The sequence below is a fragment of the Eleginops maclovinus genome, chromosome 3 (genome assembly GCF_036324505.1).
Source record: "Eleginops maclovinus isolate JMC-PN-2008 ecotype Puerto Natales chromosome 3, JC_Emac_rtc_rv5, whole genome shotgun sequence".
Lineage (NCBI taxonomy): Eukaryota > Metazoa > Chordata > Actinopteri > Perciformes > Eleginopidae > Eleginops > Eleginops maclovinus.
Genome location: NC_086351.1, coordinates 3,412,326 through 3,426,766, shown reverse-complemented (window position 1 = coordinate 3,426,766; position 14,441 = coordinate 3,412,326). Strand labels below are relative to the sequence as shown.

General features: G+C 47.8%; 1 protein-coding gene across 3 annotated transcripts; it reads right to left on the bottom strand.

Annotated features, from left to right (window-relative positions):
* Nucleotides 1–824: 824 nt before the first annotated feature.
* atn1 (atrophin 1) lies at nt 825–14,049 on the bottom strand. 3 transcript variants are annotated; one of them, XM_063878249.1, is made up of 10 exons: nt 13,718–14,049; nt 11,861–11,999; nt 11,107–11,208; nt 10,331–10,450; nt 7,518–10,204; nt 6,909–7,125; nt 5,145–6,705; nt 3,109–3,276; nt 2,745–2,925; nt 825–1,517 (listed from the first exon to the last, which is right to left on the bottom strand). In XM_063878249.1, the coding sequence occupies exons 2-10, from the start codon at nt 11,885–11,887 to the stop codon at nt 1,484–1,486; spliced, it is 5,097 nt and encodes a 1,698-aa protein (XP_063734319.1). In that variant the 5' UTR covers nt 11,888–11,999; nt 13,718–14,049; the 3' UTR covers nt 825–1,483. The 3 variants fall into 3 exon arrangements, with proteins under 3 accessions (XP_063734319.1, XP_063734320.1, XP_063734321.1); XM_063878250.1 differs by having other exon boundaries at nt 3,133–3,276; XM_063878251.1 differs by lacking the exon at nt 3,109–3,276.
* Nucleotides 14,050–14,441: the final 392 nt, after the last annotated feature.

The window sequence follows — 14,441 nt, the reverse complement described above, 5'->3', positions numbered from 1 at the left end:
CCTCTAAGAGGACTCATTATTTTCTTAGGTTACATTGATTGGTTTTTTTTACATAATAAACTTGTGCAAAGTCCATTTATTGATATTACTCTTCTCTTGTATTTATTTGCATTGCATTTGATATTGAAGTAATCATGGAAAGTAATCAGGATACATTACTTTTATATTGTGATACTCAGGTTAGGTTACTGTACAGTTTTTTGCATGTACCTAGTAACTATAACAGGATACATTCTTAAAGCAACCCCCCCAACCCTCATCATGATGACACAAATCATGCTGTTAAGTTTGTTTACACAGATCTGCACAGATCTGCGAGCCAGCAGTGACTCGGTCTTGCAACACGAAGGCCGTAACCAGTGATCCGTGCCCGTTTGAAGGAGATTCCTGCAGCCGGACACGGTGAGAACACACACCGCCCTGAGCCTCAAGCAGTAAATCACATCTCAGCTCCTCCTCTCTTTCTCCTTTCCATTTCTCTCCCTCTTTCTTTCCCTTTTCAATTTTTTTTTTTTTTACTGTGCAGTAAGGAATGCTCTCTACAGGGTGGCTGGTGTTCACTGGAGCGCCTCAACTCCCATGTCTCACACTCATCCCATGTGTCTCCTATTAGCTACACACAACCAAAGAGGGAGGGACGCAGAGAAAGAGGGGGGAGAGTCAGAAAGAGAGAGAGAGGGAGAGTAGGGGGGGAGGGGGAGGAGAGAGGAATTTGATATGCTTTGTGCATGAGTGACTTGTATAAAACAAAGACGGGGCAAATAGTCTGAATGTATGTGAGAGAAAAAAGGGGGGAGAAAACAGTGCACGCATGAAGACGCACGAGACTAGCAAAAAAAGATTATAATTTATTTCCAGATTTTTTTGCCTTCATTTGCATCTTGTTTCACAAGGTAAATCGAGATTAAAAAATAAAAATAAAAACCGACTGCCATACCATGAAAATGTAAAAAAATAATACAAATAATATGTACTGTATATATAATTATATCATTATCAACAAACAGACGACATTAATCATAATAACAATACTATTGATCATTAACGTAACACTAAATTGCTGGTCTCATGCATATAGGACGCCCCTCAGGTACAAAGGAGGGGGTAATTACTAAAAATAGAAACAAAAGTCCCACCAGTTCAGAATAAAGCGCCTAGCTACATGCAATGACATAAAAGAGACTCATGTACACATTCCTTCTGGCATCAAGTATTTTACACATACTGTACTGCACTATTGCCTCCCCCATCTAATATACTGTACAGAGCACGATACAAAACAGGACGGGAGTTGGAGGAACATTTTGCAGGAAAGCGCCGGAGTCTTCGTCGTGGTGCAGTCAGCAGGGACGGTGTGCAACGCTTTAGTAAAACCCTTTCCTCCTCAGTCCATTAGTCCAGCTTTTTCTTTGTTCCTTCATTGTTTTCAGTGCACACATTCTCCCTCGTTTTTCTCCATGCTGCTCTCCGTCGTGCCCCTCCCTCACAGGGTCTTGTCACTCTCTTTCTTCAGGTGACTGAAAGGTCAAAGGGGAAAGCGCGTTAGAGTGCAGAGTAACGTTAAAGGTCGCAGCTGAGGTTTGATTTCATCTCGCTTAATTGCAGCTCTAACTGTAAAATAACAGCTGTTTGAGATACATTTGAAAAGATTTATCTGACTGGATTCAAATATGTACAGAGGGTGCATACATTTTTCTTTTTAAGGGTAGGGAACCCCCCCCCCCTCTGTGCCACAGAGCCAAGCCGACTTTTACAGCTGAGATGCATCAACATTTTGTCAGCTTTCCAACTACTCTTTTCTTTGGTAGGCCGGCCAATTGTAACAAACTCAACGCCAGTTTGTGCACAGGCCCAATGCTGCCAAATGTCACAATCACTAACCTTGGGCTTACATCTAAAAACCAACAATAGGAGTGCTTTTATTTGTGTTGTTTTGTAGGCTCTGCCACCTATTAAGGCTTATTCAAAAACAATCAAAAAGTAAAAACAAGAAATGTGGATTTCTGCCTCTAAGTATTGGATCTTGGGTCACATTCAGGCCATAAAGTTGATTTTCAGGTCTGGTTTGTTTATTTTTCCAATGTAGTTTCAAGAAATGTCTCTTCCAGCTATGCAAGCCATGTGCAGTGAGTCGATTCATTTGGCCTCATGGGTAAAGGGAATTGGTGAAGCTTATTTATTGCATTAACCTGGTGAGCTAACAGGGAGTAAGTGATGAATTATAGATATTTTCTAATTAAATCTAGTGTATCGGGTAAAGTAATTGGGCTAGGCCTTAAAAACAATCTCATATTAAGGGGCAGTGCAAAACTCAAAGCATATACATGCAAACGTTTTTGTAAAGCGTCTGCGAATTTGAAACTGAAAATGGAGGATTAGTCAAATCTTTTTTATTTTGCTGATTGATTAATTATTCAAGTCTTTTATTAGCAGAAATTGAAATCATGGTCTGATTCTCAAATGTTCTCAGCATGGTTTTCTGCTCTTACAGTACATGATAGTTTATTATCAGCCTTTGGACTTTTGGTTAAAGTAGTAAAGCCAGTTTGGAAACAACAGTGAGGGCCTTGTGGGAAGTTAAAGACACTCAAGAAAAGAATATCAAAAGATGAGACAGCAATGAAAATCTCTGCTGCTTTTACCAAGGCCGTTATGGACATACTCACAGTTCCTTAAACGAGCTGTCACTTTGTACATTAACCACAAAACCACAACACACAAACACAAACTATAAAAGGCCTCACCTGTAATACTCGTCCTGGGTGAGGGAGTGGTGGTGATGGTGGTGGATCCACTGTTGTTCCAGGGCCAGTCTCTGGATCTGCAGCTCCGCGCTCTGGGCCTGCTGCATGGCCTGGAGCTGATGAGCTGCCGACATGGGACCAGTGAGGGAGGACGGCTGGGGCAGGTCACGGAAAGGAGCACCTGTGGGGCGGGGGGGGGGGGGGGGGGGGAGGAAGCAGAAAAGAGGAGGAGCAGGTGGGGATGAAAGAGGAAACAAAGGAGGCAAAAGGGCACCAAGGTCAATCATCGTCATCAGGTTCACAAAATCTCTTTTTTAAACTTTTAGCACTGTGGAGTTTCTAGAGAGAAAAACTGAACAAGTACATGGACGAGGAGCCTTCTCCTCACCGAACAGCTGTTGGCGGAGCACCTCGCTGTCAGTGAGGGGGTGAGCCAGGATGGGGGTGCCTAGTGTGGCTCCTGGGTAAGGGAGGCGTGTCAAAGGAGACCCCGACGCCAACGGGTCCATCAGGGGGTGTACCCCGCCCGTCGCTGGATGCCAGTGATGTAATAGGAAATACAGGAGATATTTAATAAGAGTCAAATTATGAATTCAAAACAAAGATAATGCACACAGCATGGAAATACATTATTGCTGCTTTTAAGAGATTTCTTGGTTAAACATGAGCAGAGAAATCTGGATGCAACTGTAAGGCAGTTAACATGATGGCTTCTGCTATTGCAAATATTAATATCCATCCATTATCTGTAAGTGCTAATCCTTAAGAGGGTCGGGGGGCTGGCCATTGGGCGAGAGGCGGGGTACACCCTGGACAGATTGCCAGGAAAACACACGGCAGACACATTGGGTACGTTCCATTTGTACGGAGAATTCGGAAATTGGAGCTGGGGATGACGCAGGCCACAGCAACAGCTAGGCTAGCTTTGTTAGCCTTTGTTAGCAATAACAGGCTAGATTGTTCAGGCTGTAATTTATGCACACAAACAACATAGCAACACGTCCTCAGTTGGACAGAACTGTGTGCAAGACTTGACTCAATGCTAATAAGCAGTATATTACTAGAGCTTTCACGTTGAAACCATCTTGGACTTTGAGGTTGGAGTTGGTAAGGTTTTTCCAACTTCAGGGGGCTAGCAATTTCACATTTCCGACAACAAATGGAATGGACCAACCATTCAAGCTTGCATTCATACTAACTAAGGCAATTACGAATCACCAATTCAGTCTATTAACCTCACACTTAATCAGAGAAAACTCATGCTGAAATGGGGGGAACATGCATCTCCACACAGAAGGCCCCCTGGCTTTGAGAAACCATCTAATCCACTGAATCACAGTGACATCCCAAATTGCACATTTTGACTTTCAACATGAATTGTTCCAAAAAGACAAAAGACTTCTCTTGCTTGTCATACATTTGTTCTGCTGATTGGTGTTACTGTGAGTGAACTAGTTTGAACTGTAAAACTTTGAACAAATGAGTCAGATGTGTCAGAGAAAGCTATGACCCCGATATCACTCAAAATCAAAGACAACCTGAGTTCAATGGTGAACTACAATACAACACTTCACTAATACTAAAGTGACTTTTATAAAAGTTGAAAGGATAATGTGAGCTTTGTTTTTCTCATATTCTAATAATTAACATGAAAAATGATAAAACCGTCAGTGTGTTAAAGTGAAAGTTCCCACTTTCCTGCCCCGTTTGTGGAAAACAGGGCTTTTTGTACCGATTGAACATGAGTCGCAAATATATAGATTCATTTTCTTTAGGCTCAGCATTCGCCTCAAACAGCTGGGCACTAAAGTTTTCATCAAATGTCAATGAAACAACAGTAAGTCATGTATTTGTTTGGGACTAAGGGACAACTTAAGACACATTGTAGCAGTGTTGTAGAACTCGAGACCGGTCTTTTTGAAGGTCTTGTCTCAGAATCGACTGCATTTGTACTCAGTCTTGTCTCGGTCTCAGAATTACAGGACTCGAGATTTTATGTCAAGACCGTTCAAGATCACTGCTGTGGCTGGGGATGTGATTGTGTGTAAAACGCCCTGTTTCAAATGCCTTGGTCTTGTCTTGGTCTTGGTACACTCCGGTCTTGGTCATGACTTGGTCTCGGTTAAGCTGGTCTTGACTACAACACTATTGCAGCATGGTGTTCAAAGAAACTACAGTTGTTGTTGTTGTTGTTGTTGTTGTTGTTGTTGTTGTTGTTGTTGTTGTTGTTGTTGTTGAATTATCACAGGCCTTATCCTTAACTTTTTAAGTATGCAAAACTTGCACATGCAACCCCTTAGTAACACATTTTTACTACCATTTCTTTCTAGGAACACATCTGTGTAATTTCAAGGCAGTCACACTGATAATTACAGCAACCGGAGCAGAAGTGGTTAGTACCTGTGTCTTGCTGGTGCAGGTGCAAATGTGAGTGGATGTGTGAATGCTGGTGATGATGAGGCGTGACGTTCAACATCTGAAGGCGCCCCAGATTCTCTCCGTTTCCACTTCCGTTTCCACCTGTTCCTCCTCCATTCCCCCCTCCTCCAACTCCTCCTCCATTTCCACCACTTCCTCCCCTTTCTCTCTCCCTTTCTCTTTCTCGCTCTCTGTCCCCAAAGGCCGGCAAAGCTGCTCTGTCTCTCTCTCTCTCCCTCTCCCTCTCCCTTTCTCCACTCCTGTCTCGCTCAAAGGAGGCGGGAGAGCGAGTGGGAGTCGGGTAGTTTTCAGGGGGAGCGGCCGGAGCAGTGGCTGGTGGCAGGTGAGAGGACAGGGAGCTGGGAAAAGACGAATGTGGGAGTGAGTGATGAAGTGAGGAGGCGTTGGTGGTTGGCGGAGCAGGTGCGGGTGGAGCCGGCGGGGGAGCAGGAGGTGCTGCCGGGGCCGGGGGGGCAGCTGGGGGTGCAGATGCTGGGTGAGAGGGTAGAGAAGGTGTGAGGAGCGATGACGGGGGTGGATTGGACAGGGACTGAGGGGCAGGTGGGTTGGGAGGTCGAGTTACTGGTGGCAGGGTCGGGTTGTGGAGGTGCTGGGGAGGAGGCGGAGCTCCGGGAGGGGGAGTGCCGTAAAGCGACACCTCATTAGCTCCCGCTGCACCTCCCCCAAGTAGCAGGGAGTGTGCATGAGCCTGTGCATGGGCATTGGCTTGGGCGTGTGCATGAGCATGAGCGTGAGCATGAGCGTGAGCATGGGCGTGAGAGTGAGAGTGAGCGAGGGCCAGATGATCGTGAATGGATCCGGGATTGTAAACCCGCTCGTCGCTCTTGAATTCAAACCCTTGCTTCATTCGCTCTCGATGTGCGGCGACTGCGTGTGGAAAGCCAACTCCTCCGAACCCCCCACCCCCCATCCCTCCAGGTATTGGACCACCTGCCATCCCGGCATGGCCTCCGACACCCGGACCCCCTTCGAGGCTGCCGCCGTACAGGAAGCCCAGGATGGCTGCAGCTGTAGCGGCGTCGGTAGGCAGGTGATGCGGGTGTCCTAAAGCGTGATTCTGAAACTGGGGGAGGAAGAAGGAGGGGTGGACGTGTGGATGGCCGTGGTGCATCTGTGCGTGGTGAGCCTGGGCACGACTCGCCCCAAGGGGAGACATAGCATGAGGGCGGGCATACTCGCTCAGGGTCCTAAGCGCCGGGGTATCCGGGCCCAGATAAGGACCTCCTAAACCTATTCCCAGGGCTCCCTGGGGGCCGACCACCGTCTGCGCCCCGCCCATGGACGGCAGGAGGAGGGAGTGGGGGATCGAGTGGGCGAGGGTGTGGTGGAGATGGTGTGCCGGGGCCAGGTGAGCATGGGGGTGTGAGGGATGATGCTGCTGGTGAGGGGGAGGGTGGGAGACGGAGTTGCCGGAGGAAGAGGAGGAAGAAGACGAAGGGTCGAGGATGATAGAAGACGAGGAGGGGAAGAAGAGGGAGGAGCCTTGGCGACTTCCTGCAGCGGCGTTAACGTCCTTCTGCTGCTGCAGAGACAATGACCAAGATAACGTCAGCAGCTTGCTTTGATCATAAAGTAAAATACTATATTGTTCATTATAGCAAGGTTATTCTCATTTTACTGGTCCGGCCCACTTGAGATCAAATTGGGCTGCATGTGGCCCCTGATTTACAAGAAATCCATTGAAATCTGACACGCAGCATAATTGTCACGCCCAAATGTGCTCACCTGTAGATGTCGATCCAGTTCCCTCTCGCGCTCTCGCTCCCTCTCTCGTTCCCTCTCTTTCTCTCGGAGGTCTCTCGCCCGCTGCTCCACCTCCCTGCGAGCTCTTTCTATCACCTCGTTCCTCTTCTTCCACAGTTTGGAGCCGTCCAACGGGACGAAGAGGACGTCACTGCGAGCGCAGGAGTTCCCGCTGCCACGATCAAGGACTTTGTGAAACCTGGAACACATCAGAGTCAGAATTTATTTAAACAACCAGCAAAGGTTACATCTGTTTAGAGGTGGGAGAAGTGCTCAGATATTGTACTTAAGTAAAAGTAGAAGTAACAGACTGTAGGAATACTCTGTTACAAATAAAAGCCCTGCAGTCAAGTAAAAGTACAAAAGTATTCTCATCAAAATGTACTTAAAGTATCAAAACCAAAAGTACTCATTCTTCAGATTGCACCATTTCAGAATAGTATATCTGATATGTGTTGATTATAATTATTGATCCTTAGATGTTATCTTGAGTAAATGGACTTAGTTATTTTACACCACTGGATCTAATCCCATTAAGAGGGACTGATGCATTGGCGATCTCTAATAGGATGATAATGTAAGTGACATTACCGTGCTGATTGGCTGGCGTGGATGGGAATGTCCACTGGTTTCGGTTCAGGCGAGGGGCTTCTCAACACAGGTGGTGGGCTTTCACTCTCCTCCCTTTCTTCTATTGGTTCCTCTTTGATAACAGGTGTAGGCGGAGGGCCCGGATCCAAATGTCCGTCTCCGCCGGGGCCTGAAGAGCTGGAGGCCGGCGTGGAGATAGTGTTGTTGTTGGCTGCCTGGTTACTAAGAGGTGGAGGTCCCTTCGAGACGTTTGAAGGCGAGAGTGATTGCGAGTTGGTATTGCTGCTATTGGACGCGCTACTATTGCTGTTGGCCATGTTTCCACCACCACTGTTCCCGTTGGAGTGGTACGTTCCACTGAAGGGAGGGTGGCTGTTCAAAGTGCCGTGAAAGGGGGAGGGGCGGCATCCAGGGGAACAGCTGGACGTAACACCTGGCCCAGAAAGAGGCATGTTGGGTCCAGACGAAGAGCTGGGGGGGAACGAGGAGGAAAAACCTCCCATTGGATTTGTGGAAGGGCTCGGTAAGGGAGATAAGGGTGTTGGAGGAGTCGGAGCGGAGGACTGGTAGTGTGGGGGACGTACATTGGGTGCAGGGGGTGGCTGAGTGTGGGAGGTTTGAGGTGGGGGTAAGGGTGGCTGAGGCGGGGGAGGGGGGTACGGAGCATTGGGAGGGTGTCCATGATGACTGGAGGTGGAGGAAGGAGAGAGTGCAGGAGGCTGATTCGGAGCTCCTCGGTTTTGGTACAAAGCAGACTCTCGCAGGTTTGAGTCTCTTTCTCTGGACTGGTAGTGGGGGTGAGACGGGTGAGGGTGATGAGTTCCCCCTGAATACTCTCGTCCCAGGTTTGGAGTCACCCCGGGGGGGCTGAGGTACTCTCGATTTGTGCCAGTGGAAGGAGGCGCCCCGGCAGGAAAGTCTTTTCCTGCAGTGGGTGGATACTCTCTGTGAAAGTGGTCCGATCCAGAGGAAGGGGTTTGTGCCTGGTCCATGGGAGGGGGGAAGTCTCGGCCGGATGAGTTTGGGGGATGAGGGTGGGGGTGTGGGGGCAGGGAGGAGTGTGGAGGGTGAGTCGGGGTGTTTTGGGGTGATGCAGGTGGGTCTCGGTTCAGCATTGGCGCGGCAGGGAGTCCGCTGGTTGAACTCGGGGGGTTTGAGTTGTTGTTTGGGTTACTGTTGCCCACAGCCTCTCTTGTCTGACCCCCAAACTCCCCCCATCTGCCTCCATCTTTGTCTCTCGGATGCCCCCCTCCAGTCCCGTTGGGGCCGAAGTCTCTACTCTGGTTTTGGTTTGGCAGAGGAAACTCCCTCCCTCCATCCCGGTCCCTCTCTCGCTCCCGGTCTCTGAAAGCTGGACCAAAGTCTCTCCTTTCAGAACCCAAGTTCGGCCCTTCTCTCCCAGAACCGGTAAACTCCCGGTTCTGACCGGGAAACTCTCTACTTTGGACGCTGTTGGACCCACTATTACTCCCACTGCTATTGTTGCTGCTGTTGCCAATGGGACCGGAGAACTCTCTGCCCATCTCCCTCCCCCCACACTCCCCCCTCACTCCCCTCTCCCTCTCTCCTGCAGCCCCCCCCCTCTCTCTGTCCCCTCCCCCTCCGGCGTACCTGGGAAGGTACTCCCTGTGGGGGTGGGCGTGAGGATGGGGGAGGTAAGAGGAGTGGCGGGAGGACGGCGGGTTGTAAACGGAGGGAAGCTGCTGCTGCTGCACCGGCGGCTGGTGCTGTGGGTGGTGGTTGCCCGGGTAACGGGTGTAGCCCCAGCTCCCTTGGCAACCGGTCGCGGTGCCACCCTGCCAGCCGGTGGGGGTGTAGGGGTGAGGATGGGAGGAGGGCTGGGCTTGAGGCAACAGAGAAGGAGGAGTGGACTGAGTCTTGTCCAGGAGTTTGTCCGGCTTTTCTATTTTGTCTCTTTCTATCTTTACCTCAGTGGGAAGGTTTTGTCCCCCGAGCTCCAGGGGCTTCAGGGCAGGTGGAGGAGGAAGAGGAGGGGGAGGCAAAGAGTGGGGAACGTTGGGGCTGTTGTGGGAGAAATCTCCTCCTGATATGCCCGTCTTGGTCACACACTGCGAGCCGGCTTTGGAGTTCATTCTGCCGCCTTCAACGGCCGCCGGACCGCCGTACTCAACTTTACACATTAGTTTGGAGTCCAGGGAGAAATAAGACTTCCTCCCGCTATTGCTGTCATTTGATGAATCTCCCCCTCCACGGTGGGAGGGAGTCAGAGGAGTGGAGGGAGGTTTAAGGGAAGGACAGTCTTCAATTCGTGCATCCATCTCCCGCTTTTCTCCATCTCCGCAGGACTCCTCCCCTCTCCCCTCTCGAAGCGCCCTCCTATCCTCTCCCGACACCTTCCCTCCCTCCTTGCCTTTCTCCCGTTCCCTCTCTCCTTGCTTTGGTGAGTCTGGGCCATCGGAGTCAGAGTCCAGGCTGCCCAGAGGGGAAGCTGAGAGGCTTGGGGACGAGGAACGATTGTCCTGGTCTATATCCCGCCCACTGCTCAGGCTACTGCTGCTATTGGCCAGGCTCCCCACCACTGAACTCCTGCTGCCCTGGGATTGGCCGTCTTCGTTGTCACTCTCGCGGGATTGACTGGCAACCGAGGTTGGAGGCGGGACAGTGGAAGGAGCCGAGCTGTCAATCGAGTGTGTTGATGTTGGTGGGTTTGGGGTAGAGACCGAATCCTGACGAAAAAGAGATCATTTGTGGATGAGGTAAAACAGCTTAGACAGAGCCTTCTTGATATATTAGCTGAATCAAAGCTTTATAATTGGTCTTTATATAACAGGTTGATGAAATGTAAGACAAACCTGAACTTTCTGCCTCTTTGGAGGAGACACAAGTTCCTCCCCCTCACTCTCTGATGAATCATGCCCTTGTGATCTGCGACTGAAGCGATTTCCTGCCAATTCCTCACCAGCACCTCTTTGCTAAAACAACACAGGACTTTTAATTCAGCAGTGATGCTTTTGAATCCCTAATAGGCCCATGACTGTTTTTAGAACAAAGCCACACTTGCATGCACACACACACACACACACACACACACACACACACACACACACACACACACACACACACACACACACACACACACACACACACACACACACACACACACACATCAATGTCAAACACGAAACATCAAAGATCTCAAAGTGATGCTACGTTGTAAAACACACTATTGAACAATCCTGACACTGCAAGGGTATGTCGGTGGCAATCATACTGATGACTCATGCACTGACAGCACACACACACACACACACACACACACACACACACACACACACACACACACACACACACACACACACACACACACACACACACACACACACACACACAGAGAATTCAATACATAGTGACAGTTCTTTATTGCTCATGACTCTTGCACTTGCATGCACAATATCCAATAATATCCTACTTTTAAATTTGGTTAGCTGTAAGTTGGCCCTTTGACAGATAGTCTACAGTTTTGTATTATTGTTTTAACATGCTGCTGTGATGAAAACAATTTCCAGATGTGGGATCAATAAAGCATATCTTATTTTAATACATAAACGTAAAAGACAGGAGTTCTGACCGTCGGTCGATCGTTGCGTTCAGGGCGAGTGGGGCTGGTGTGCGGACGTCTTCCCCTTCGTTCCTCACTCGCCCCCCGCCGGCGCCCACTGCGCATGGGCATCTGAAACACCCCAAAAAGTCCAGCAAAGGAGGAAGAAATGGAGGGGAAAGGGAAAGCATATAATGTCAGATTTAGAATCAAGGTACCTTTACACATATAAGGAATTTGTTTTGGTGTGTGATGGTGCAAACACCCAATCTAAAACTACTAAATAAACTTACAATGTAGTACTATGAACATATGACAATATGTGACAGTGAAGAGGAGGATATATTCAGGGAGATGAACATCTTAAAACAATGTTGAGTTACAGGAATTAGGGTTAGGGTTATAGACACAAAGAAAAAATGGGATGTGTTGATTGTAGAGAAAATAGAGTTGGTAAAAGCCAAAGAAAGTCGAGTTTGTTCAATTCAAGATGGAATGTAGAAAAGGGCAAACAGGCAACAACAACAGAAGAATAAAACTGTGAATGAGATGGAAAGAAGAACAGGCCATAATAGAGGGAAGGCCACAGAGGCGAGGGAGAGAAATTGTCAGCAGAGGAAAGATAAACGTGGAATCTTACAACCAAATAAATAATTTACATCTTAGTCATCCTTTGAAATACGATTACATGTTGAACTAATTATAATGTAGCCTCGCTCCAAAATGTAGAGCATTAGGCAGGTACACAATCCCTGCCCTCATTGTGAAAAATATAGGTTCATACCGCTTCTTTGTGTGTCCGTGTTTTCATTATGTCTTCTTTAAAACAACCATTTTACAACACAAGCCATTGCAGGGGCTGAACTGCTTCCTGTTGCTTACTGACTGGGCTGTGTGTGTTACACCATGAGAGCTAGCAGAACCTGCAAACAAGCATAAACAAAGAAGGCATTATTCAGTATTTATCTGCATAGAAACCCTACAGAAAATGATAGGTTTTGCATAAGTAAGGAGGCAGTGACACGCAATATTTTTGAGTACAAGAATTTGTGCCATTATGAAAACATCTGTGTTATAAAACTGCAAATGCACTGTTGCAACATTAAATACCCAGCATGCTTCACACTATATTGGCACGACTGCTTTTCACTCAAACAGTTTCCTCTTTGCTTTCTCTCTTCACCATAGCAGCAAAGGCACAGTAGGTTAAAACACTCACACTACCAGAATGCACTGGTCTGGGTATTGTATAATTCGGTGCAATAACACTGAAACAGATAATAAGAGCAGAGCAGAAAGGTTCTGAGTGGTTGACTGCATTTTGGATGGCGGCCTGCAGAAGACTCCAGCAAACATGTTGAGAATATGGGACCACACCCCCCTCCTTCCACCTTCACCACAACAGCCAAAACCCACATCCACTTGTGGTTAACCCACATGGCCTGGTTATGGTCGGCAGAATCACATTTTTATTAATCCATCAAGCCACCCATTAAGGGAAATGCACAATGGCAGGATCCTTCATCCATTTGGGTGTGCCTGTCAACATAGGTAAGACTACTTTGCCAGGGCTCGCTTAATCCATTCATTCATGTACCCACTATGATGAAATAAAAATGGCTCATGTATTTTCAATGAGGATATAAATAGTCCATGCCGCTGGATGTAAAAAAAAAAAAGAGATATATTTGGCCGAACAGTAAGCTGTACACTCCAGTAAATATAGAAGCCACACACTGATTTGTGTGTTAGATTCCTGCAAATCCTGCTCCACTACACATGGCTATGCATTAATTATTAGTGCATGCTGCAGTGACTGATCCAATCACATTTTAATAACTGTCACTGTTCAAACTCTATATGCATCATAGAAAAAAACACATGTGTTTTATAGGCAATGCAGTGTATGTACAGTCAGGCTAATTACCATACATATGACTAAGTTTATCACACTGACAGGAAGCAGTCGGTGCACAGTGACTGTATACATAATGCTTCTCAGTTACAGGTGGCAGCTACTGTCCACTGCCAGGTCCTTAGCCATGGTCAGTAAACAACTACACACACATCACTAACACACACCATGTCCCCTTGCATGCACACAGGACATGCATTCATCAACAAATTGACCACTGCATGTGATGCAAAGCAGCAGCGTGCAGTTTGCTCTGCTTACATCACCAGCACTGCAACGACTCTTTCTTCCCTTTCTTTCCTGCGAATGTTATTGATACACATGCAGAGGAGACCGGCCCTCAGACTAAAACCCGGCGGAACACAGTCCACCTCCGACGGGGAGAGAGTCGTGTTCAGCAGCACATACATGTTCACAGAATGGATGCCTGTGCACTACCCGCTGCACATCTTAAAAAAGGGAAACATGATAGGGAATGGCGAATCATGGCATTTTTTTTTTTTTAACACCGGCTCTCCCTTCTTCTCCTTTTTCCTCACAGGAATGTGGCTGCGCGTCGTGCACTCTATTACCATTAATTCACCGGGACATCCTTTAGCCAGGAGTATGATGATAATTAACGCACAAAGGAAAAAAATGGGGAGGGAGAGGACAAACGTGGCCAGCAGGAATAGCTCCAAATATCCAGTATAAGCATCCATTTTTCCCCCTTTTTTTTGTACTTACCTATAATATCCAGCGATGCGTGCTCTCACTCTCACTCTCCCTTTCCTTTCTCCCCCTCTGTTTTGTCGTTTTATGTTGCACGCTGACACGCACAGTCTGTCAACACAGGCTTCATATTGCAACGCGCTCCGATAATAACAATAATGCAGAAGAAATCTCTTTCTATTCGTTGCAGGAAGAAGAAAAAAAAAACAGGGGTGCCAACTGAAGACTACAAATTGATGCGTATACCCTCGCCTCTTCCCCACCCCCTTTCTCCCCCTTTTTCTTTTTGCCCCCCTTTCTCCCACCCTACCTACTCCCCCTTCTTCCTCTAAGACGACTTGCACTTTTTTTTTATATATCCCCTCTCCGGTCTTACAGTCACAATTTTTTAGGGATAGAGAGAGGGATGCACGTCGGGTGAGAGAAAGGGAGAGAGGAGAGGGCGTGATTTGCATGAGGAGAGAGGGGGAGGAGGAAGAGAGGCGCAGAGAGAGGGCCAAAAACTCTGAAGAGGGAGGGGATCAAGAGGGAGGGTCTCTCTCTGTTGCCTAGTCCCTCCAGAGTCACCTTTACTGTAAGAGCTCGGCTTTATCTCAACATGAAGCCCGAAGAGGAGGAAGAATCTGTCCAGCAGCTCTTTGTTCCTGCAGGACTCACTTGTTCCAAAGCAAAACAAGCAGAAAACGTGGATTTAGGAGAAAAAACATGTGTGCATTTAAGAGATAATGCCAGGGGTTTA